Consider the following 27,282-nt stretch of genomic DNA (forward strand, 5'->3'; position numbering starts at 1 on the left):
TCTGCCCATTTAAAAAAATAAAGTAACGCCTCTGTCTGTATAATATATTGTTTTTATTATTTTTTTCTGACGCCCTTAATCGGTTATTAGAAGCATTGCTAAATCCACTATTATAGAATATGATTTGGAAGTATTTCCAATAGGACCGCCAAATTAAATACATCAGGTGACAAACAATTGTATGTAACTAGCGCTGAAACATTTTTAACTTACACCATTGTACGAAAACTTGAGTAATTATAGATATCTAACGAATTAAAATGATCAACGGTCTCATTCGCACTTCTTTCTACGTCTAAGATGTATATGTTCGTATTGTCAAAGGTCGTTCTGACCTTTGTCAAAGGTAACTGTAATATAAATACCTCAGCACCGTATCGAAGCTAAAAAAAATAAATAAAACAGCAGATGGGAAATTTCGTATAATGAGTTATAATAAATAAAATTAAGTACACTTATTCAAACCTTAAAATATAACTGGTCTTAATATACTATTACACCGCAAAGACTTTAATAGCTACAGACTAATAATTATAGTGAATTTGGTAATTTTGGAACTTTAAAAACTAACTAAACAAAATAGAAATCGGTTAACATCAAATTTGTTTATCTGATTTTAATTTTCAGGTGTATTATTTGTGTGGAACTTTTTCAGCTAGTTTTTCATGATGAAATAAAATATCGAATGTAATTATTATCAATGGTTAGGTAATTAGTGTCTTTACCCATATATAAAAAACAACATAAATTTTATTGTTAAAAAAAAAAAAAAAAACATTTAATAAATATTAATTCTAAGTATTTATGCGATTATATTATCAACATTTCTGTAATAGTGATAGTGATAGTGTCCGATGGGTAGTGTCTAATAATAACTAACAGAATCTTAAAAAAATATATGAAACATTAGTTGAACAAAAATTAACGAGTACCTAAAAAATTAACCATCGCGCGATTGTGTAATATTATATAAGTGTTTGAGTAGGTATTGTAAACAATTTAATATCAATTTATAGGAATTAAATTCACTATTTTCACGCCTATATATATATATATATATATTATATAATAATTAATATAATAAAATACTATTATTAAACACACGCGATATTAGTTAAATTTAATATTTCAATCGTGGTTTCTATATTTATTGCAGTAATTCATCTGCATCTACAATAATTTTTGTAAGCTATTGTTTTTTTTTTTTTTTAATTATTCAATTTAGATAAATTAACATGTTTGAACCTTACCAGCTCGTATGTACTACTCTTATATATATACTACTACACTGGAATATTATTAAATTAATAACAGCTGTATTACAATTCGTAACTATACATATTAGGTTTCGATATAATATAATTACTATATTTTTTTTCTAACACCTACTTATATAATATGAAAAAAGTACAATCACGTTTATTAAAGACGTTACACTTAAACCTAAAGGAAACAAATACAATTTATTCATTTTTGAGACTCATTCCTATATAAAAAAAAAAATCAAAACGCTTTTCGGTGATTACACGATATTTATATAGTTTTAAAAATAATTATATAATTTCAGAAAACACCGATTGAAATTAAAATTAACTTTTTGCAGCACAGAGTACATTTTCTTTTTAAGAATCTAAAAGAGATGTAAGTATTTATTGGTGACAAGTTAAATTGATAATTATTATTTAACAAGTGATCAAGTAAAAACATTTTTGAAACATTCAACTGTTGCAAGATCGTAGAAACTTGTATTTAAAAAAAATATCGTTTTGTAAATTGTGAATAAATTATTTTTTTTTTCTTATTAACTGCTTTTGCAATTACACATAATGAAATGTTTAAATTCAATCGGTTATTTTGGTTAGACAATTATCATCTAATATAACGGTTAATTATTGCTATATTTTACAACTGTCTTTTAAGTACATGTAAATTTCGATACAGTTAAAAAAATAGAGTCAATGTGTTGTGCATAATACATAATTTGCTCGGATTACCTTTATTTCTTAAACGTTTAAGTGGCCAAAAATACATTTTTGTCAACTATGACTTATAACAAACTTCATCTAATTTACTTGGCAGTGTTGTTGATAACCATAATTATTAATTATTATACTGTCAATTATTTTTGAAAATTGTTTGTATGAAGAGTACAACTTTTATAAAGATCAATGTTTATTTCCAAATTAAATCTATTCACAAATTAGAAGAGTTCTTATACTTTTTTTTTTTAATTTGTTTTGAAAATACTATAATATTTTTCAACAGATTTACATTTATCTAATAAGGTGTATTGTTTTAATAAAGAAGATATGAAAAAAAGGTTATTTAAAATGACACGAACACTTATATACTAAAATAATTTAATATAAATAGACAATAATTAAAATTCTAATTTGGTAAGCCACAAGTGTGTAATATAATTGAAGGGATGAGTGGAAAAAGGTGTTAAGTGACATTTTTTGTAAAATAGCTTTTATATAATGAATATAAGTGATATTATAACATATGAATCATTATCTTTGGAAATTAACAGTTGATGAGGGTGTTATCAAAATATTATTATTACTTAGTAAATGGATTCGTTGACTAAAATATTGCCTCCTGAGAAGTTTTGAAATTGTCAGTTAACACCATTATCCACTCATCCCTTTAATTATTACGATTAAATCCTTCGGTATTTGGTCGAAAGAAGTTGAGTCAGATTTTCCAAAAATTTAATTTTAAATCATTTTGATCCGGCCGGTCAAGTACAATACTTATAAATATTGCATTTTTGTAATTCATTTTTAATGTCCCAATCACCATAACAATAAAAATATTAATAATAAATGTATGAACATTCAAATATTTTCCCGGAATTTTATGGTAATTGACTTGAGATTTTTTGACCCAATACCGAAATCATTTTTTTACACAATAATAATAACGATACTCAAAATTTCTAATGACCAGAAGCTCAGATCTGTATTATAATACAATATAGAATAAATACATATTATGTTAATATATTTTACATAATACTTATAAGCTATAATATTATATGTTAATAAATTAATTGTACCTATCGTATCGATTGACCGCAACAGCGTGGAAGTTCGTATACTATAGTGATAAATCATAATCTCCTTCTAGATGGTTTATACCACTGTTATAACCGTACAACCGGTACTTGGTTCACGCTGGTATAATCTATTATACTATTTTATAATCTATGGCTCCTATACACTACATGCTACTTATGGCCGTTTTCGCCTGTTTGTTTAATAAATTAAAATGATTAAGGTCTAAAAATGTAACGTCAACTACTTATTTTAATGTTAAACTAAAATGACGAGAACGGCCATATTTTTCTACAGATCTACCATATGTACTAATGTACATTGTAAAATACAATATATTTTTTTAATATATTGTAGCTTATCAAATTTCATTGATCGATCACCACAATGGCAACACCGCTGTTATGTATCGTAGTCCGTCTATTAATTAATTAATAATAATAATATGGTAAGTGTTGTTACGGTTTGGCGAATATTATACGATTTTTAACTCATTGTGTGTTATTATTGTAATTAGCATTTAATAAGACACGTTGTCTCTGATGTAGGCTTTCTTTCTGTGCTCGTGCCGATGGCATTTGCCCCACCATGTTTTTTTCGTGCAAACCCGCACACGTTTAAGTACAAAGCATTTGGTCTGCACCACGTTGAAGAAAAGCTTGCCAATGAGATTCGCCGATCCGGTGCCGATGGATTTCAAACAAGACCGGAACCTAAAACAATAATAAACAAAAATATATAGCTAGTTATTATTTGTAAATACAATAAAAAAATTTTAAAAAAACTTTTCAAGTTAAAGTTTAATAGTTCAAGTTTACAAAATACTACACAAATAAGCATAACTTGATTTGTTAAGTGTAAAAGACAAGTTTCGGTGTGTTGATTTATTTCATTTCCGGTCTACATGTTATCCCATAACACTGTACCTATAACAAAAGTTATCGAAAATAATGGAAAAAATACTTTATAAAAAAAAAGAGAAAGATCGGTTTTTGCACATCGGTAAAAACTCGCGAATTATAGGTAGTTTTTTGGTTTTAACTTTTGGTTTAATTAATGTTGACTTGTTTGTCAATTTTTAGCTGTTAGTAATAAGAACTATTAGAAATAATTGAAAATAATTTTAAGCCCTCTCCTTATCTATTGTAAATGAAAATTATTATTAACTGCAACAGCTTTGCGCCATACTTTTAGAAATTAGATAGGTATACCACAATGATAATTATAAATTATCGATTAGAAATAATGTAACAAATTACTCCTTAAATGGTCTGTAGAAGAAACATTTTTAAAACTTTTCGAATAAGCTCGAGAAAACCGAGATAGCCGCGAATTGTTTTTCCTTATCTTAGCACTTTCAGGTGTTGACTATTTATATATATATATTTTTTTTTGTAGGGGTTAAATTAATTGAAATCAAATTACTTCTGATGACCTATTAGACCTCGATGGGTTTGTTTTTAGTTTTGAAAATTCGCTCTAAACTTGTCTGCAAATCTTGTGAACGTTTAAATACATGGTGTTCAGACCCAGGAATTTTGTATTATAAAATAAATTAGACATAGTAGACATAAAGTTTTGGGCAGAGCAATTGATATATAATTTTGCTAAATTATTGAGATATTGCTTTGAAATATAATCAAAAATGTTTAACCAAAATCTGCAAAATACAACTTTTTAATGTTGGTTCTTTAATGTTTAGTTCAGACGATTTTATACATTGAAATTCCAAAAAAAACCACAATTATTTAACATTTCACCGAATCAAATGTTTATTTATTCACACTAATTTTCTTTGAAAAAGCAAATTCCTCATGTTACAGCCATTTATTGTAAGTAAAAAATGTGACATTCAATACAATGTTAAAAAAAAAATCAATCCTTCACCATCAAAATCAGAAAAACCCAAAACAGAATTTGATAATTATTCAAATTTATTTAAATCTGTACACTATTTATCGCCTTTTTAAGTGTCTAATGCTAAAAAAAATTTTTTTATCATTTTTTAAAATGTCCATTGCTCAGTGTTCCACTCAATTTCAAAATATTTAAAATGACGGCAAAATTAAAAGTTGGTGAAAATATTAAACAAAATTAGGGTTCTCATTTTAGGTCTATACGAACCGATAAGTCCACTGATCATTAGAATCCCTCGGGTTGTATCTAAATACAGGGCGATTCATTAACGATAAGACCATGTATAAAATATTTGTAAATTATTTTAGTTGTTAGAAGGTGTGAGGTTTCTGTATAATTTTGCACATCGGCGCTTGTTTTTCAAAAGTGTCGCCGAGTTCAAAAGTAAACATGAATAAAAAATAGAATTTCTTATTGAAGTCGAACTTGGTTTGTCGAACAATTTTTTTCTTGCGTTTACTCGAAAACACAATTTTTTTACTTTAGAAAAACACTTGTGTGTGTGTGATGTGCGTTTCCATTTCCATTGTTTACATAAATGAAAGTATAGAAACCGTTAAAATACAATTTTTTTTAGACGTTCAAAAGACTGTAAGCATTATTTACATAGACCATATTGAGCCTGCGTTATAAAAATGTGCACCTAAAGTCGATAAATCAGGGTCTTGGAATTTCATGACCCAACTGACTATTATTATTGACGATTTTTTAAAATTATGAAAAAAACGACCTATGTGAATCATTTTTGGTACCCAAGTGTTTCCCATTTTTCCCAAAAGAGCCAAAATACATGTAACTGGCTAAAGTTACTTGGCAATGTTTTTTTTCTTTAGCCGAATATATTATCTTTTGTATTAGTTTAAAAGGGGTTGGGGTAAAAGATACTTAACACCTTAAAACCTAAAGTTAGTGTGTTAAAAGTACATACATTTTTAGGTTTTTTTTTAGCGACAGATTTGTCAAATGTGATCGAATGAACACCCCTAATTTAGCTTACAGTGTTTTGAGTATACACTATACTTTGCTCTTATGTCTACTAATTATAAAGATTATATATTATACTACATATTATTCTTATTTAAGTATCCAAACGTCACGCACAAAAAAAAAGAAAAATTCCATTTTTTTATTATATACTTTTATTTACATTCCTATTAGATGCATATAATGATATAAACATTATGTTCTTAGAATTTACATCCTAAAAACAACTATTTTCTGTGTATACTTCACGCTGAAGATTAGGAACGATAACGTCTGTTTCACCAAACACCTTAATTTCTTTTTATTTATCTTTTATTTTTATTGTGGACGACAACAATACTTGGGCGTGGGGGTCGTCGTTTCAATATTATAATATTATTATGTTTGAGTGCTGTTTTTTTTTTTTTTGTATAATAAAACTGTAGATTTAATTCCATTACGTTCCGTACAATATTAGGTATAGCCATAAGGACACCAATAAATTGGTTTGTCTTAGTAAGCAACCAATCCAATTATTACAGTCACTGTGTTTTATGCAGTTCGTTTAATGGTAATTCGGTTTGTCTGAGAGTTTCTTCGGAAAGGAATAATATAATAATATACTGTTGCCGCAGGAATAATGTGACGATCAGAGATCAATCTCTGGTAGAATTATTTTCTTGAGGCTATTATACAGATACAAATTATCAAGTATTGATCAGCGTTCAATATGTGTTTCTTTGTCCACAATCGTTTTTTAACCGCTGAAATTAATTTTTCATAAAGCAAAATATTTTAACATACATAGGAAAGAAGTGTCTATTTTGATAATTAATTTTTTTTAAACTTTTATAACGCGTATAGGATCTAGTTTTGTACAAAAACATATGTTTCTACTTCAAACGTACTGTTCCTAGAAATACTTTTAAAAAATCATATGAATTCTTCATAATATTTTCAAGTCATCGACTGTGGCACAATTTTAAAATTATTTTTAGTTAATTATTTCTATGTAAAAAACTTGATTTTTTAACTAAAATAATTAATTAACAAAAAATAATTTTTAAATTTTGCGACAGTCGATGTCTTGAAAATGTTATCAAGAATTTAAATGTTTTTCCAAAACTTAAATATGAGTATTCTCAGGAACTGTACGTTTGAAGTAGAATGAGTTGTTTTCGACCAAAATAATAGGCAGGTGTAGAAGCCCCTTGGCTCGAAGATCATCTGTCGCCGTCTTAGGATTCGCGTGTGTGTGTTTTTCTTAAAAGTGATTTTACGACTTTGCGTTGCAATAATTATTTTGAAAAATGGTCACACTAATTTATTAATGATGGACCGCTCAATATATTATATTTTGGTTCTCGTCTTCAAATTTCTTAATCCTTTCATGTTTTTTACGTACCAGGCAAAACGCTGATGTGATTTGCAAATAATATTATAAAATACATATCGGCACGATGATGTTGTGCTATAGGTAATTGAACTTTACATAGTCTACACGCACAAAGCCATTGTTTTCTAAAACTGTACACGTTGCACAGGCCGGAGAATTAAACATTTTCAAGTATTAATTTAGCCACTACATTGTAATATACAATCATGTTATAGATTTGCTTTTTGTGTCCGACTAGAAATTTTGCTTAGGTCGTCTCTTGCGGCCCACGTTCAAGGTTTCGTCCAATTTATGCGTCGGTGCGCGTATTAAAATGTACATTAGAATGCTGTATGAACTATATTGTATGTATTTATAATGTTTTTAAACCTTAAAACATACTAAGTCTAAAGGCTAAAAAGTAAAAAACCATCGGTCCTTGAAGGTGTCAAGGCCAAGCAAATGGCGATATTCATTATTCACGAACACCACAATGACGAGCCGTACAATGTTATATTATGTTAGTATCTATTGTATATAATCATCAAACCGATTAGATGTACAATAACCTAACCTAACGTTCTAGTCTATGGTTTTACCGGGTAGCTCAATTTTAGTAATTTTAGGTTAGAGGGTTATAAGTATTTTCGAAATTAATCTATATTGAAAGGGTCTTTTCTTTTATATATGCACAAAAAAAAAAAAAAATTGTCAACACGTCATTTTATAAATGAATTTATTTCACAATTAAAAGTACTTTTCTAGATCCTAACCATTGTTGAAAAACATTTTCTTACTAAAGACTGCCCACGACTTATAGTAATTTTTCCGACCCCGTAGAATTGGTCTACTTGTAAGTTTTATTATATAAATACACCCATATTTACTCGGGGAATCACTTGTAATGCAGCATGTCGTTTAATTGACACCAGATTGACCATTTCGATTAGGAAAACCAAATATCGTGTATAGTTTGTATTGTTCAATGTTTGTACATAACAACCGATGTCTGTCCACGATAAGTCCTCAAACGATGGGATCGGCTAAACGGCTATACCTATTCGTTAAATTATCACATGATGTCTTCCCTTCTCCTCGAAAACAAAAAAAAAAACCTGAAAATTGTCCCTAAATCGATACGTTGTCGGCGTTTGTACAAGTCCTATTTGTTATAATTATTTTTCTCTGTTTTTTTTCTCGCTCCATTAAAAAACATCAAAATAACCGGTTCAACATTCATTAACAAATCGCCGCTGACAACCGAGTGCGGCGGCCCTCGGACGTGTATATTATTATTATTATACCGTCACTTACATGACATAACGATATATAATATTATGTGGTAATCTGATACATAATAACTAATGCACAGTATACACAGGGTTATTGAAACTGTATGTTACAGTATTTTTTTTTTTTTATAAAATAATATTGTTTTAGCTAAAAAAAATGTCAAAACAAAATCCTTATCATACTTGCTTATTGATACAAAATTATAATTAATATTCAAGTTGAAAACTTTAATTTTAAAGGGTATTATTAAGTGGTGTATTTTAAAAGTCAAACAGCAAATCGCAGAATGATGAAATCAAAATAATAATTGTTACCGGTTTTGTATAAGTAATAGTTATTATCAATTTTAAGTTATAGTTTAGGCTTGGGGGTACACTGTAATGTTGTTTGTATCCACACGCTTAGCTCATTGGCACTTCATCTTTTGCTTAAACTTTAGATGCTAAATAGTTCAAAAAGTGTTCATACAAAACTGGTTATCGGCCAGTCATCATATTCATTACATCATTCTGCTTTGAATCGATAATTGAAACATGTATGTTGCTATATGAATTTTAACAATTCATCTTTAACAGATCAATTTTTTTTTTTACAATTATAACACACAGTAAGGATTTTATTAGAAACTTTTTTAGCTTACATAGTTTTGTCTTTAGAAAAATCACTGCAACATGAAATCCGGATAACCCCGTTTAATGTACACCGTGTAAAATCGGTATACAAAGCGAAGGCCGCATGTATAATAAATGGCGTTTAACGATGCTTCGAGCTACTTTTTACCCCCCCCCCCCTCCTCCTCCTCCAACCAGACGGTCTGTATATTATTATTGTGTCTACTTGTGTCGGTGTTTATGCGTTTTGCACTAACCCGTCGTGTAACCCATTGGAGTGCTGCAAAAAACGAAATCGGAAGCCGCAGCGGGAGGCCCGACGGTCGTAAAGGCTTGGTTACATTTTGGCAAGTACAAAAATAAAAAACAAGACTGTAAGTTGAGAAAAAAATAATATGAAGAGCATAGGTTAACGGGTCGGGACTGTAAAAATCGATCCATGCCGAATCATACAGGCTGTTAGGTTATTTTTCGAAAATTTCCATATTTCGTACAGCGCCATCCTCTAATTATTTGTTGGGTTTTTGAGTACTCGCCTAAAAAAAAAAAAAACTCATTTGTTCTTCTTCTCGACTGTTTAACACTTTCAATTTCATAATCATAAGTCACAACGCATATGTACTCGAATACGTTTGTGGGTAAATTACCTTAAATTACAATCTACTAAAATGAAATCATAAACAGAGCTTTGATCGCATTACAATAAATGGTTCTAAATTAAAAGTTTCTACGATAGGTTCTAAGAGGAATTCCTTAATCTTTCTACAACGACATTAAGATTTAATTTATGACTTTGATGAAACGGTGATCATAGAGAGGAGCAGTAAAACCTCGCCTGATAGTGCCTGGGAATCGTACGAGGAGGAGATAACTTTAAATATTTTTCCATTAACGGCGAATAAGAGTTTTTTTTTTAAATAATGAAATTTCAAATGGTTTATAAATATTAAAAACAGGGATTCGATTTTGCTTGTTTCAACATGTGTATAGTGCATTACGCTAATGTAATTTTACTATACATTATGAGTACATCACCGTGCATTGCTGTGTACAGTAACCTAACCGTACTATATATTAACCTACGTTGCATGCTGCCACTTGTAATTTTTAATTTTTTTTCTCAGTACACCGGCACTATTTACTATGGACATAATAATGTCGAACAGCGTCATCCGGCCATTGTCGTCGTTTTCGATTATCCAATAACGGATTTACACATCCTTCGTGGTAAAATAGCGAAGACTGCGTACCATTATTATTTACACGCGTGACTGGGTATTTTAATAATATAATTTGTATAGTCCAAAGCCTAGCCGAGATAAAAAAATAATATAATCCAGTAAAATGTTGTAAACAACTTGGATATGCCAATATAATATTGTATTATAGAGCAATCGGGTGTACTGTTCGGTGGTTCATACCAAATTATTGGGTACTCAAATTGTATTATTCGTCGAATTTTTATTGTAAGCGGAATAAGACGTATGTAATTTTTAAAAAGAGATTGCGTTGTTTTTTAAATGCCAAATTTAATATAGAAAAAAAAAAAAATGAAATAAGGCAGTATTGCTACCTTAAATATTTGATCATAAAGTTCCCGCTTGCTGCTGTTTTCGCAATTATAATATATTGTTCATGCAAAACAAACTTGAAATCACCATGTTAATAAATACCGGGAACACATAGTACGACAATACAGTCGATTTAAACAGTATATCATAACAGTCGAGTATTAAACCTATATGATATAACACTAGTAACATGATTAATATCAAGATTATTCTTTTGCTTAGTCTAACGGCGTATGTGTGGTAAGTTTTTTTTAACGTTATTTCTGGTTTCAAATTTGAACAAAATACGAAATAAAGTCTATAGTTTTTGTGTGTATTTATACTTTTTTTCAGTCAGTCTATTGCAATCATTTTTATAGAAAAATAAAACAATGTAGAATAAAAACTAAAATGTCTTGGAATTGCTGTAACCAAATTTAGCTGTGTTTAAGCGTTTTTTTTTTTTATTGTTGATAACTCAATACACATACTTTTAACAACTCATTGAAAAATACTATAAAAGCATTAACTTTAAAAATTCATAGAAAAAAAAACTATTAAAAAATTGTTACGCTTAACCATAGATATTAGATAGTATTCTAGCCAACTTTGACATTTTTTTAGTAATTTAGAAGTTGGTGAATTTATTTCATCGCAGCTTTTATAATATTTTACAAAAAAAAATATCAAGGAAATTCTGAAAAATACCTAATATTATATTAAATATAAATCATAAAAATAAAGAAACTGCTTATAACTAGTTGTCATCGAAGTTCTAAATGCATTTATAATTGTAAAAAGTCAAACTACGTGATAAATAATATTTTCAGAAAAAAGCAATGTTTTATTTAAATTATTCACCCTATGTTTTTACAATAAATATCGTACTGGCTAAGTTACAAGAGAATTCAGTTTTTGTCTTTAGGCAAAGTGGGATAAATGTAAGCATTTCTTTAAAAGCAAATGTCATATTTATTTATTTATTTTATTAATTTTATTGGGATTTTGCGCACATAATTTATCTCTACAATTATGTGAAATGTCATATTTTTTAAATTGCTATTTTTAATAAAGAAAAAACTCATAAATAGATCAACGCAGTTTTCTAAGCTTAAATACTTGTACATAAGTTTCGAAATTCTTTTTACCGCTTATCCCGGTTTTCACATATATTTTTTAATAAAAAAAAAATTCAATATAGTGTTTTTTAAATTTATTGGCCAAATAGCTATAACTACTGTGTACTCCGCGCTAATAATTGTCAATTTCTATGAACAATAATATAAAAAAGACTGTTCACAAACTAATATATTATATTGTCTAAACCACGAAATAATTAAAATTCTAATATATTGTTTAAGCAAACAAACTTGAAATGACTTATGTTAATAAATTGTATATACAATAATTAAATTTTGTCCTAAAAATACTGAGATTACATAGTATGATAATACAGTCAATTTATTAGTACTTTTTAAAACAGTTCAGTGTTATTACTATACAATATAACACTATTAATAAGATGAATGTGAAGCTTATTTTTTTGCTTAGTTTAGCAGCGTATGTGGTGGTGTAAGTAATTTATTTAAAGTTTGTATAAAAAATGTACCTATGCTGAGAGTTTTTGTGTGTAATATGTACATTGAAGGTTTATTTTTCAGGTGTTCTGGCAATAACGCATCTGAAAGAAAAGGTAATTAAATAGCACAAAAGTGGGTTAAAACATTTAAAAAAAAAAAATTTAAATATGTTACAAAATACTCATCGAATTAGTTATTTAAAACAGACCTGATTTTTTTTTGAAAAATATTTTAAAATAACGTGGTATTTGATTAAGCAGTCAAATAATAATGTATTTATTAATTATGCAGTTTAATCTGCAAGGCGTGTCGTCATCAGCACAACAATGCTAGGATTGTTTAAGAAGTATTTTAAAAGACATATTATTTAGTTTAGCACTAAAAAAAAATATTTTTATTAAAATCTTAGCCATAAATGCAGTTACATTTCCAGATGAATTTTTTTTTTGTGAACTGAAGTTAGCGAAGTTAGCACAAAATTATAAAAAATTCGAAAACTATTCTAGAATTTATAATTAGTTTATTCCCAATACTTTAATGAAGTACTTTATCATTTGATTGCTTAATTGAATAATATTTAAAAAAATAATAATTTTCATACAATGCTCAGTTTTGTTTAAAATAAAAAATATTTAGTTATAGTAAATATTAGTAATACAATGCCAGTAACTATGCCAGTCTATGGTTTTTAAAATGTTGTTTTCATAACTCGTTTTTACAATAATTAACAAATATTTTAGATGACATGAACAGAAACATCCATGGTAAAAACAATAGAAAAGGTATAAGCGGATTTTCAATGCATATGGGTAGTGATGAAAATGATGAAAGCGATGAAAACTACGAAAGCGAAGATAGCAATAAAGATTATTATAGGCCTAAACAACAACTAAAACCAATTGTATCGCCCCCCAATTGGGAACACGGCAATAATCAAGGATATGCCGGCTACAGCTATAATAGTAAATTGACCATTATCAGTAATACAATTTTAATGTACATGTTAGTTTGTATTAAGATATCCGCAATCACCACCAACAACTATGCCAATGGGCACGACCTGACTGAGACATTTTGAGCCATAAGGCAAAATATCTTTGGGGGGTGGGGCCCCTATAAATATATAATTAAACTAAATACTCCCATTCCCTATAATGTTATTATATATCCACTACTAGGAACAACTTGAACGAGTGATGATACGGATTTTTTTTTTAAACACAAAGAAACTCCAGAAAGCCTATACAATTATAGCTTCTTGCTATAGTTTTTGAGTTTTTTTTCTCCCATCAACAGGCCATGTAATAATATCACTAATATTGATAATTTTCACAGAACAAGTAATATAATTCGGGATGGCCTTCTTCTTCTTACTAAAATTTTATAGCTTTAAACTTTATTTATATTTTTTTAGAAGTTGTTTATTAGTTTTTTAAATTTATTTTCATTATATAATTTAAGTGTTTCCGTTTTAGTTTGTGTATTGGTAGTTTTATTTAATCACCGTTTACATCTGTGTATTTATAGAAAACTGTACTGTATGCATTGGTAAATTTACAAGTTTGGCGAATCTCGTTAGGCTATCATCATAGTAACGACCGGTAGTTGTAGTCTGCAAAAGCTAAAAACTAAATGAGAATAATGTTGCGCATTTCCAGATAACCAATCACGAAAATATGACTACGGTAATAGATATGCAAACCGTGGAATGCCAACAAGAACCGATAACGTAAACAATACAACAAATGACGGTGGGTTAGGTGAAACTTGAATGGAGTATTGTGTTTACACTATTTACATACTATTTTAACTAATTCGATTTTTTTTTCAAACATTTATAGCTGGAAAAATAAATCGGGGTCTTAACGTAGACATGACCGGCGATAACTTCACAGTCGACAGCAAAATTGTTTATGGATCATCCGTAAATTTTACTGATGATGGACCCGTTGTCAACGGTGTATTATCTCCACAATATGGAGCGGGAAATCGTAATGGTGGCGTAGAAACGCAACAAGAAGAAGCGAAAGGTTAAGAAAACGGCATGGTGGGAATTAAGATGAAAATTCAAAAACATATTATAAATATGGATATTCCACAGTACTCTCGTTAATAAAAATACATTTGTTTTGAACATTTTTAAAATAAAGTTAAGCGTCTGTCTTTTCCACAAATTGAAAATTCAAAAATTGTAAACTGATTATATCCCAATGAAAAAAAAATGAAAATAAAAGAATATATTTAATACTATATTTTAGTTATTCAAACCACTTGGTTTTCACATAATTTTATAAACAAAAAAATGTAGACCACACAATTCAATTTTTCTAATCATTAGCTAATTTACACATGTACGATATATAATAATAAAACAGCAATAACTCTTAACTTTGTTCCGTGTAAAAAAGGCTAAGTAAAAAAAAAATATTTTTTTTTTCACTATGAAGTGGTGATAATATCATGTTATTGTGTTGAGCTAAGTAAAATGGAATCCCCAACAAAAACCTAACAGTGAAAAAAGGCCAAGTTCCAGACCCCCTCCCAAAAATGTCAGCCTATCAAAGCAGTGATATCTACATTGTGGCCAAGTCTGCTAGTTCTTTAGTTCATAACCACACTTCACTGCTACTTTCATGAGCAACACTGCTATTTTATTTCTGAGACAGCGTGTACAAATTACATACACATTACCATAGTCTTAGTACTTAAATCAAATTAATCTTTTAGGTTGCTATGCGTCGATGAGGCAACATTCAAAGTTCCTGTTGATTTGCCTATTGGTAACAACAACAACGAAATATGTTAGGAACCACAGACATCCCACCCTTATCGTGTCCACCCTTTTACTAAAAATTCAACCTCAACACACAGTTTTGTATATTTTGTTATTTTAATAAATATGAATTGCCCAGGTCTTGCCCTGGGAACATGGCATTTGATCAGGTTTGACAGAAATCACACACCGAATACAACATCCAATATCCAATAGCCATAACCCATTAATTAATTAAATAATGAAAGAATGACGGTTTTGGAACGGATAGAATAGACTAGTTCGCCTCTTTCTTTTAAACTCTACCATATATTCTCAATACAAATGAATTGGAAGCAATTAAATTTGTTCAAGCTATTCTTGTAAAGGACTCTAAAAAATAGTTCAAGTGTTATATCGTAACAACGTATTATATAATATTATGGTCTATGTTGATTTTAAATTTTGCCAACTAAAAACAACACGTATTAAGTCATGCGAACAAACATAAAACACATGTAAAAATAAATTGTAGACGTATTTATTACATTTTGTCTTACAAAAAGGTACTGGGAACAAAGACTATTTTACAAAGACCAAATTTGATTTTTTCTTTTTAGTTCTTATTAGTATTGCCAGCCAAAAAATAACACTTGAGTAATTCATACAAACATAAAACACATATTGCTTAAAATAAGCTGTAGACATATTAAGTTAATTTTGTCTTTTAAATAAGCGACAAAAGCAAAGAATATTTCATTTTAGTCGAATTCAATTTTAACTAGTAACTGAATACATACTATAATATAACACTGGTAAAATGCTGAATATTGAAATTTTTCTTTTGCTTGGCCTAGCAGCGTATGCCACGTAAGTATTAATCGTTTGTTCAAAATTCGTTCGAAATATTAAATTATATCTAGATATATATTTTTACAAATTTTACATTGAAATATAAACGTTTACTTTTAAGGTGTGCTAGCGGTAATAAACCAAACAAAAAAGGTAACTAAAAAACATTAAATGCATTTTTGTTATCAAAAGTGAGTTACAAATAATTTTTTTTTAATAGCCCTTGGCTTTTGTAATGTATGTAATGGCTGTTATAATATTAAATTAACTGCATAGGTTATATGTTTAAATTTTAAAATAATGTACTCAACAATAGGTGAAAGAATACAATATTTTATCTTAGCTGCAAGAAATGTGACACAAAAACCCTAATAGTACATACAACAATATAACAATATTTTGCCGGGCTCGCAGTTTGGCTTTCACCCCTTCCATAATACAATTCATCAAGTATATATCACACATACTTGTTGATGCTATTTCCTTTCCACTTGAACAAAAATTACATTGTACCTGTGCATTCCTAGACATAAGTTAAGATTTTGGTAAGGTATGGTATGAAAGCCAAAAGGCTTATACAAACTAAACAAATATATTTCTCAATCATTATATCTTTTAATAAAATCCTGCTCGACTGACTGCTATTTTTAAGAATCATTTGGCTCATCATTTCAAAATTTGAGATTGTTCTTAGGCAAAATTTTCCTAAGAATGCAAAAATTGAAATTGTTGCCTCTGCAAATTTGCAAAGCTATATTAACTGACTGACTGAGCGGTACACTAAATGGCGTATTAAACCTAATTAAAACAAATCTGTCCCGGGGTCATTCTAAATAATATTCCCATTCTTACCTCTGATATAGTGAAATACATTTAAGGTTTAAATCTAAACAAACGACTAACGTGGAGTATCCATATTCCTACAAGAAACTTATTCTTAAATTATGCCTTCGTACGCTTCTTAATTAATAACCGACATACTAATCTTAAAAACCAAAATCTTAATATATATATATATATATATATATAATCGCCCATAAAACCAACTTGGTCGTATTGTCTCCAATTATGGAGTACTGCTAAAAAGTCCATTATTTTTCAGAATTTAATAATTCCAGAACATAACTAAGAAAACTTACTAATTATATTACCACATATACTTATTTTAGGTTGCCAAAAAAATATAAAATATGAATATGTATGTATACAACGTATAAAATGTTGGTTGGGGGCCGTGCATCAGAAAAAGTTGCGCACCACTGTTTTAAATGCATACTGTTTTACAATTTAAATATTATAACGTTAGATACACTTTGCTTGCAAATTGCATTACAGAATAGACATGACACGTGTAAAGAATAATGTTTTATTGAATGTTCTTTATATATTTTTATCTAGGGACTATGAGAAGATTAATATGCTTTTGTTGTGATAACAGCGAGGTAAATAACTCGAAGGGAAAATGTAAATATACAGGCGGAGGAGATACAACTCTAGGAGTTAATATGGACAGCATTGATGGCAGTGATTCACCCGGTAAAAATAAATTATATTATCATAGACAAAAACCAAATGTTCACAGCCAACGAATGCGGGACAATGGATAAGCTCAAAAACATTAGAGTTTAGTTAAAAAAACATGTTGAAATGTTATATTTTTTAAAAGTTGTAATACGTTTTTACACATTTTAGACGATAAGCTAGTAAACCCAAATGGGCCTCAAAATCCTAATAAAACAAAACAAGGAAACGTTTATTTTGTTATAATAGACCGTTAAAGATTCGGTATAATATCATAAATGTAAATTAGTTCCAACTCAGTTTTCTAAATACCGATACAAAAAACCTGTGTAGATTCGTGTGAATTTCGTTAAATTGAAAATTAAAACAAAAAAAAAAAGTATAAATCCTAAAACCATGCATAAATTTATGATGGCGGAATGTAGGAGAAATAGCCTCCTGTCTCTTGGGATAAGTGTTAGGTCGGCAGCCAGCTGTAAAATCCCCAAAACTGTCAAAACTATTCTGTCTAAGACCCGAATGGAACGTGGAAAGAACGCGAGAACGCGAAAAAATAAGTACGATATTAAAATATTTTGTTAAACCATAGTGGGATTTGTTTTGAAAATAAAATAAAACCAACTGGATAATAGTTGTCTTTAATATTCCACCATCACCAGATTCAGAACCACGACCAATCGAATATTATAAATGCATTGCATACAAAGGATTGAGCAATATGGATAATAAGGGCTATGCCGATGGCAGTAAGTAGAATTTTCGTTATTTTTCATTACCATTATTTATTCACAACACTAATCGTATGAATTTGGGTTAGTTTATCCGAGTTTTCCACATCCGAACTATATATTTATGGGCTTATCATGTACCTATCGGTGCTATCTAAAAGCAATCCTCGTTGCTACATATATTTCAATATTTTCTCATATCTTTTTGTATAATCTTACCGTCTTCTTTGACCTTCTTATCAGGACTTTCGGCTCTTGATCTCTTTGGATCATTAACTGTTCTATTCTGGAGTATGACAATGTTGTCTAGAACACTCCTACCTTGAATTCCATTACATATTAAAAACGGTAAGCGATAAAAAAACGATCTATAGTTAACACTAAAAAAAAAAAACTAGTATACTTTTGGAAAGTAAAACAAATAGTTAAAGATAATATTCATGGATAGATCACTAACCAAGGACCAATGATGATTTTGATTAAAGGTATTATTTTTGTATCTACTTGATTTGTCGACAGGTCCAAATATTTGTATATACAAAGAGGGAGTGATAATCAACGGCATAAAAATACCGATGGATATTGGAAATAAAAACGTTCATCCAATTGTAAAATTTAATGAAAAGGAGGGATTCACGGTAAACGGAAGAAAAGTTCCAGCAGACGCAAAAGGAAATCCTTTACACCCAGCTGATGACAACGCTAGTGGGTAATACCAGGTAAAGTAAAACAAAATAATATTCTTATTATGTGTAAAAAAAACAACGTTCACCAGATAAAAAATAACTACCATTTTATCATACCGTAAAATGTATGGTTATACGAAACACGGTTTACTAAGCTGCAATTCATTTTTACTCATAGTTGATAATAATTAACGAATATTTTAAGAAAAAAAATATTATTTAACTGCTATTATTTACGACATTCTAAATAAAATACTTGTAGTCAAAAAAACCAGTACAATAGGGTCGGTGTAGTCACAGACTGTAAGATCACTATAACTATTGGAATGCTACAATGCGAATCTGTAGTTGGTACAAAAATGAAATATCAATAATTGTAATGGCAAATAATATGTGCTCAGAATGTATTTCTCATACTAGGATGGTTACAGTTATGAGTTGGATTAATTAAAAATACTCAAATAACATTTTTAAAGACAATTTTATAAATAAATACATTTGTGTAACGCGTTGCATTAATTATATATTTTTATATTTCTATCTAGGTAATTAGATGCTGTGTAAGAGCAATGTTGAAAATATGTTAATTCACCTGTAACAACAACACAAACAATCAAAATTCAAATTAACGTACTGAATGTTAAAAAACTACATGAGAAATACAAATTTAAAAAAAAAAAACCTAACATAAAAGTTGTTAAAGTTATTGTATTACAATAAAATTAAATAAAAAAATATACATTAAATATTATTGGAGTCAACCAAACAATATCCTCATCACGTCTTTTATCCCAGACGTTTGTAATAATAAATTGTAAAGATAACAATAAATAATTGTATAGTTAATGTATCTTTAAGTGTATTGTGTAAAAATTGTTTTAATATGAGTGGAAAAAAGAAATTGTATCGTCATACGAAAAACATTTATTCTTTGTGGGAAATGAGAAATAGAGATAATATTTCAAATTACATTATTTTATTCAAATAATTTTTTGAAAAATATACTGCTGATACGTAACAGTTTCTATGCAAATACATATTTTCCATTAGAAAGAAATTGCACACCGCAATAAACGTCAAAATACTATACACAAAAATCAAAATCAGTCGTATCGGCCAAATTTACACCATTGAATTACCGACATAGTCGTTGAATTTTGGTCTTACAAGCACCGAAAAAAACGCTGCATATTTTAACACAGTAGTGTTACATTTTATTATAACAGTTGAATTTAAGTATATATTATTGACGTACAAAATTAGTAAAATGATAAAAAGTATTAAAATTATCCTTTTGCTTATTGGTCTGGCAGCGTATTGCGCGTATGTAGTTTTACTAACTTTTTTTTTTATAATTTAAAGGTTGTTCGAAAATAATTAATTAAATATCGAGTTTTCATAATTAATTTAATACGGACGTTCGTTCTTCAGGTGTGCATTGCCAGCATCATCATTGCCAGATGAATCTAACAATTTTGGTAATTATATAATACAGATTATTGTTTAAAAAAAAAAACCAGCAAATCGAGTTGTGGCATTGTGGGGACTAAGTATATTGAGGGCGGGGATATCATAGTTCTTTAGGAATCATTATGACTAGAAGTAGTGAAAAAAATCTTCTATGGGCAACTGTGGACAGTTAAAATACAACTACTGATAAAAACATTGTAAGGAGAATTTATAATGCACTAAAAAAATTGCATTGTCAGCGTGGATACGATAAGGGTTGGTTGTCTTTCTATAATATTTTGTCGGCATTGTTATCCATACAAATATTGTAATTAACAATATAATGAAAATTTTTTTCACAAATGTTCAAATGTTCAACTTCTCCTGAATGATATATTTGTTATGTTTTTTTTTAAGAGAAATACATTTAATTTATAGCAGATTTGAATCCGGCGTTCTTTTTGAGACACCCAATACAAATGCTACCTAAACTAATATATATATATATATATGTATATGTATAACTTCAACGGTCAGGACGGTTGGCGTCTGCATGTATAACATTTAGTGTCGGCTAGTCAGTCATTTTTTTAAACTAAAATATTAACAAAAAAATATCGCTATCAACGTGTCGAATTCTAAATTACCGGCAAATTATTTAAGAAGCGATATGTTCAATTCTAGATTAATTTTTGAACATGTCTCTAAACACCCTTAACTTACGGGATAAATCATGTGCGGAAATATTCAAATGCGTTCAAGGATTGGAGTGTCGCGTATTGTTGCAAAAGATTTAACAATTCAGATTATGTTTGTCGTGAATATCTTTGTTGGAGCACTTTCATCGGCGTAGAGAGACAGCCCGAATTCGGTATGAGATATTTTCCCATCAACGCGATATCGAGGCGTTTTTTGCATTCATGTAAAGAATAAATTTCATCGAAATTCCAGTTGAAAAATGTTAATATTGGATATAATACTACCAAGGATTTATTTATAATCAAAAATTAGGTTATCCACATTATTATCCAAATATTTATATTCCTTTTAAAATATTCCATAAGAGATTATGGAATGTATTCTGTTAGTCTTAAAATATAATTTTTTTCTATACATTTATAAAACTAAATTCGGAATACTGACAATTGCCCATACAATTTGAATTACTCGAGTAAAAAATTATTGGACTCAAAATATAATAATTATCAAAAAGGTTTTAACGTTGGAGACTTCAAATAGTTTAACTAGGTCGATGATAAAAGATGTTTTTGTTTTCGAATATTTTCGTATTTAGGAAATTGGTGTATGACTGTAACTGTTTGAACAACAAGCATACAAAAAAATACATCAAAACAAGTATTCTTATTATTTTAAATAAATAATACAACTTAAAACGTGTTTTCAATACGTTTTCCTGAGTTTAAACATTATGTTATCTTTATAAATTGGTCACAAATATAAAATAGGTTCTCTCTGTATAAATGTATTGTTATAATAACCCATATATCGTTGTTAACAATATAATGAAATATTTTCATTGTCTATTTACTCACTCACACATAGCAACCAGGAAATTGACTACGGTAACAGTGCAATTTTCTCCTTTTTTTTGGGGAGGGGGGGTTTCCTTAATATAAAATAAATGTGATCACAGTTTTTTTTTTGTTGAGAAAATTGCATATGTTATAGTTCCATTCTAGATAATATACCATTGGTCTAATTTTCCCGACCTAAATCCCAAAAACTTTGCTTCGAAAAGTAAAAAATTCTATCTCTTCTATTGGAAACTGTTTAAATTCCAAACAAATTTGGAATTAATTTGACTTGTTAGTTGTTAAATCTTAAAATTGCGCCAAACGAGTTTTAAAAACATTTAGCCTTTTTCCCAGGAGAGGAGGGAGGGTTGTTGAAATTTCGGGGTTTTCCGTGTGTAATTTTGTTGGTAAAACGTTTTATACCAAAAATGCTAAGGTTATAATAAATCGAAAATATTTTCGAAAACTATACAATTTCGGCACTTGTGCACACATGAGAATGTTTTAGTCATTTTTTTTTTTTGCCATCCATTAATGTTTATACATTTTAAGCAGAAAAATACATCGATCCAACGACAAAAACAATATATAAAATTGTCGATGTTCGAATTACAAATTTTTATTTTTGCACATCTTAGTGTTACTTTTTACGTCGAAAATTCGAAGGTCATAGCAAATGGTGAAAACTTGAAAATGTTATGATCGGATATACTATTTGCGCACATAAATATTTTATTCATTTACAACTACTGCCTTGAATAGTCCGTAAAACAAATAGTAGCCCAAACTTAAGTATGGCCATCGACGGATATACTCAAAGTAAAAATTCATTACAATTTGGGTTGGGATTCGACTGAATGTGATAAAATCACTTTTTAGAAAATTAATTGAAACCATAAACTGGTACTTAGTTAATTAGGATTAGAGGAAAGAAAACCAGAAGAGTTTAAGACAAAAGCATTATTCCAGTCACTAAAGCTCATTCACACATCAAAAACAGTGCAGACTAATGACAAATATAATTGCTTATTGATAAAATCACTTTGTAAAAAAACGCATAAAATTGTAAATGTGATATTACCGCCAATAGTACATTATATATATATATATATATATATATAAATATATATAATAATATAAATATGTATTGATAAAAGCACTGTAAAGACAATAAAGTACTTAAAATTAGCCTATAATTATTGCATACAATTAGTACCAATCATGTCGCACCCTTGAAGCAAGACTGCCACAACTGAAAAAAATAAAGTTTTGAGGAAATACAACTTAAAAATTGAACCTTCTCCCAAATGGTTAATTTTAATTTTTAAAGCTTTAATTTCAATACTTTTCAATTATTTTTGTTACCCGGTGCTTGTTATTTTATTTTCAAGCTACTCAGTTAGGTCTCAGCCAGACACCACGATTTGAGGTTGCGGCTATTTAGCAAAAGGTTTTAACAAACCAAACTGGCAAATTTGATTGTTGTGCCAGTTTACCATTTTAAATGTTTTATAAGCCGCAATGAGAAATGTGGCAAATTTTGTTTTTCTTTTTAAATTAATAGATATTGCTACAAGACAAAATGTGGCAGTTTCTTGTTATTCCACGGTTTTACATTGTCGGCAACCATGAGTTTGGTCTGGTTTAGTCACAAGTCATGTTAAGAGCCACCTGGTGTTTTATATATGATATAATATATATATGAGGTACGTTTCATGGGTATTAATCAATTCTATAACACTATCATGGGTGGTCTTACTGATTAAATTTATGTACATTTACACGTAATAAAATTGTATATTTTTTTGTTACTTTACAATATTGTAATATATTCTAAACTAACACTTTATTGCATGTTATTAGTACATATAATATATGTCAGATAAAAATTAACCTAGCGGCGGTTAAGTGACTACTAATAAGTATCCTCTGTATATAATAACCCCATCAACCGTACCGTCCTAACCCCGGACGTTATACATACATATATATATATTAGTTTAGGTAGTATATGTATATAATGTTAACCAAACGCAAAAACAATATTTACCTTCAGTCACAAAACTACGGTAAATGAGTGAAATAAAGATAAAAATTCCACCACTTAAATGGCGAAAGGACGTGGCATTGTACATCGGTCAGTACTTTATCGAAAGAGCTTTCAATAGACATTTATAACTAATTAGACTTTTTTTCAAATTAGTATAATGAGAAAAGACGAGGTTTATAAAATGGGTAATAACGTTTTTTTTTTTAAACAACTTAATGACAATATAATAAAGAATATACTAATTACTAAAAGTAATTACAATTACATGAAATAGTAAGTGAGAATTTCAATGTTAACTTAACCTAACTTAACCCAGGAGATGGTGGAATCATGGTCGATAGGAAAACAGCTTCAAGAAAGCCGATCAAAAGAGAACACTCTAAGAACGATGCAGTCGTGATCAATGACACAAAAGTTTTCAAAACCCAGAGCAAAAAAGTACGCTTTATTGATGATGAATTCATTTTCAATGGAAAAAAAGTTCCAAGAGCAGCATTGGCAAATCAGGGAGTTTCCATAGGATGTAAAGGTGGCGTGCTCACAATCAACCGCAAAAAAGTTCCAGGAGTCAAAGCAAACGATCCTATGGTAATCGAATGGAATAAAGGTATACTCAAGGTCAATGGGAATAAGAAAGGATTCTACGGGATTAAAGGAAAAGGAAGTGTTGTTTTAGAACGTAATTCATTCAAGGGTTACAATGACGACGAATACGAAGACACTGATATGGATCTAAATCTTACAAGTAAGAAAAAACTAAAAAAGCTTTCTTGAAAAAAAAAATATACTATAAAATTTCCAATATTATTCTATTTTTCTTTTTTTTAATTTTACCGCTACTTTCCTAGTTTAATTTCAATCCTTGCAAAAAATATCTCTTCGCTCTTTAACACCTCACACCTTACTTCTATAAAACGCTTATAGTTATAAGATATTCTCAATGTCAGTCTTTGTCGCTCAGCAACCAAACTTAAATCTATTTAGCTCACACGCCTTCTTCTGTTAATTATTCGGATAAGATAAATAGATAATTAATAATAATTGTATTAAGAATTGTTTCTTAACGAGAAATCGGATTAATTAAAAATAATAAACTAAAACTGTGAAATCGATTCGTAAAGATTTCTAGTAAGCAAGTGTGGTCAAGTAAGTAAGAAGTGTATTGATTAGAGTTTTTATATTTTTCAGTAGGAATGTGCAAAGCAATAAAACGATTCTATGTTTTGTTGCTGGATTGCATATTTGCAGGAAAAGATGATTCGTCAGACGAGAATGAACGTACAGAAAACAATAATAATATAATCAAAACAAATGAAGTGCCTGAAGAGGTTGTAGAAAAGCAATATAATCCAAACAGACGTAGAGGGTCAACAGGTGATTAAATAAGATTTATTTACTTTTCAAGTTAAAAAAAAAAAATAATACTGGCATGTTACAAGTATTAAGTAATACCTGGCGATTTAAGACCTGCCTAAGTATGTGTTTCATAAATAGATGATAGTAGTTAAAGATTATTAAAGATAAAAAATAAATTGTATTTTAGTGTTATTAGGATATATTTTTTTAATGTGTTTATCAAACGCACAGAAAATAAATTTATGACATAAGCAATGAAAAAAATCTTGTCAAAAAAAAAATGTGGCAAACATTAAAAATTAATGTGAAATTTGCCACTCATATTATTGTGGTGCAAGGAATTTCTAAAGCACACAATCTGAAAATTGTTTAGTGGTTTACTAATAAAATATATTCCTACCTATTATAAAAGTTTACTATTTTTCTAAAATTGAATTATAAATCTTCTTATGGCCATTGTTTGGATAGTAAAATAAAAATAAATTATGACACTAAATTTTGTGTGTAAATTTCTTGTAGGTATTAAATTCATTCCAATATCTAAATTAATTAAAACACTGTAATAAAATCGTTAAATATAATTTTTTGTCTTTTTTATAAATTGATGCAATGTGGTATTAATAACATAATTTTTTTTCTAGGTGTTTAAATGTTGGAGCTGTTAATTCATATCATAACTACACAAATTCAAATAATTGAAAATGACCCTGTAAATTTACAACTAGTAGTAAAAATCAATTGTAATTAATTTAATAACGTTAAATTGATTTTATTTTAATAAAATAATATATTAAATATTGTATTGCATAGTATTCTGGGTTTGTAAACATACTTGCCAACCCGTGTATCCAGATATTTGTATTTTATCTTAGACAAAATAATAAACCAATTAAAAATAAATGTACCTATAAAAAAATGTTTACTAGACGATATAGACTAGCTATATCAAGCAATAAACATTAACTTTCTACGTTAAATTGGAATAGATTAAAATATTAGAACTAAATTGTTACAAAAATATTATTTTCGAACCTCTTGTGTAAAAGAAAACATTTTTACATATTGTGGGTTTTCTTTAAAATACTTGAACACCAAAATTATGATAACTATTTTATTCATGCAAACGACATATCTATAACCACTTGTAGTAATAAATTGTAGACATGTAAATGAATAATTGAAGCATAAAACATCTTTATCAAATGTACTCAATTGGAGTTACGTGTGTGATGGGAAGGAGAGCTCAGAAAAATAGAAAAAGGTTCAGATCTGCTCACAAAAAAGTCAGCCAATTAAAGTAGTGGTAACATATTGTGGCCAAGCATGTTTTAAGCCTCATTGAGAAAGGTCATGTTTCATTTAGAAACTGGCCAAGTGTTAAGCAATACAAATGAAAAAGAGTGTTGCTCGTGAAAGTAGGAGTGAAGTGAGGTTCTAAGCTAAAGAAATAGCAGACTTGGCCACAATGAAGTTATCGCTACTTTGATAGGCTGACTTTTTTGGAAGGGTGTCTGGAACTTACTCTTTTTACCGTCAGGTTTTTGTTGGAGTTTTAGTTAAGGGGATTTCATGCGGTTGGTTTTTAAGGAGTTTTGTATAGGCAATATTTAAGAAAAAAGCGGTTTTAATAAATGTCGATCATGTCAATTAATTTACCGGTTAATTTGTATAAGCTTCGTGGTGTTATTTTTAATTTAAATTATTTTGTCTATGAGTAAAAACCATTTTAGTTAATATTACCATTGATCTTAGAATATACTCTAAAATACTCTAGAGTATATTCTAAAACCAATGATATAACATACATTTTTTGTTCCATCGCACAGGCTGAACCAGTGATCCGATAACTAATCTGAAAACAGATTTGAATTTGTCATGAAGTTAACTTATTATCGGTCAGGGTACTTTTTTGATATCTTATTCCTACTATGTATAAAATACGTTTGAATATTATATAAAATTTCAAATTTTAAAATCAAATTTGGAAAGGGTTAAAGTTAAAAAT

At 28.8% G+C, this 27,282-nt stretch overlaps 3 protein-coding genes across 5 annotated transcripts; all 3 read left to right on the forward strand.

The window, feature by feature from the left end:
- The first annotated feature begins 10,897 nt into the window (after positions 1-10,897).
- LOC126833009 (putative uncharacterized protein DDB_G0282133) lies at positions 10,898-14,581 on the forward strand. The gene is made up of 5 exons (XM_050564105.1): positions 10,898-11,029; positions 12,430-12,461; positions 13,089-13,310; positions 14,007-14,099; positions 14,190-14,581. The coding sequence occupies exons 1-5, from the start codon at positions 10,980-10,982 to the stop codon at positions 14,381-14,383; spliced, it is 591 nt and encodes a 196-aa protein (XP_050420062.1). The 5' UTR covers positions 10,898-10,979; the 3' UTR covers positions 14,384-14,581.
- A 1,104-nt stretch (positions 14,582-15,685) lies between these two features.
- Positions 15,686-19,506, forward strand: LOC126833011 (uncharacterized). 3 transcript variants are annotated; one of them, XM_050564109.1, is made up of 6 exons: positions 15,697-15,970; positions 16,074-16,105; positions 17,351-17,488; positions 18,133-18,219; positions 18,721-18,920; positions 19,433-19,506. In XM_050564109.1, the coding sequence occupies exons 1-5, from the start codon at positions 15,921-15,923 to the stop codon at positions 18,912-18,914; spliced, it is 501 nt and encodes a 166-aa protein (XP_050420066.1). In that variant the 5' UTR covers positions 15,697-15,920; the 3' UTR covers positions 18,915-18,920; positions 19,433-19,506. The 3 variants fall into 3 exon arrangements, with proteins under 3 accessions (XP_050420068.1, XP_050420066.1, XP_050420067.1); XM_050564111.1 differs by lacking the exons at positions 18,721-18,920; positions 19,433-19,506 and adding an exon at positions 18,445-18,659 and having other exon boundaries at positions 15,686-15,970; XM_050564110.1 differs by lacking the exon at positions 18,133-18,219 and having other exon boundaries at positions 15,706-15,970.
- An 815-nt stretch (positions 19,507-20,321) lies between these two features.
- Positions 20,322-26,002, forward strand: LOC126833008 (uncharacterized). The gene is made up of 4 exons (XM_050564104.1): positions 20,322-20,365; positions 24,238-24,666; positions 25,110-25,295; positions 25,919-26,002. Exons 2-4 carry the CDS (start codon positions 24,252-24,254, stop codon positions 25,924-25,926), a joined length of 609 nt encoding a protein of 202 aa, XP_050420061.1. The 5' UTR covers positions 20,322-20,365; positions 24,238-24,251; the 3' UTR covers positions 25,927-26,002.
- Positions 26,003-27,282: the final 1,280 nt, after the last annotated feature.

The sequence above is a fragment of the Adelges cooleyi genome, unplaced genomic scaffold, assembly GCF_023614345.1.
Source record: "Adelges cooleyi isolate 19-005CV unplaced genomic scaffold, UGA_ACOO_1.1 ACOO_flye_CR_arks_rails_tigmint_CR_PRNA_168, whole genome shotgun sequence".
Lineage (NCBI taxonomy): Eukaryota > Metazoa > Arthropoda > Insecta > Hemiptera > Adelgidae > Adelges > Adelges cooleyi.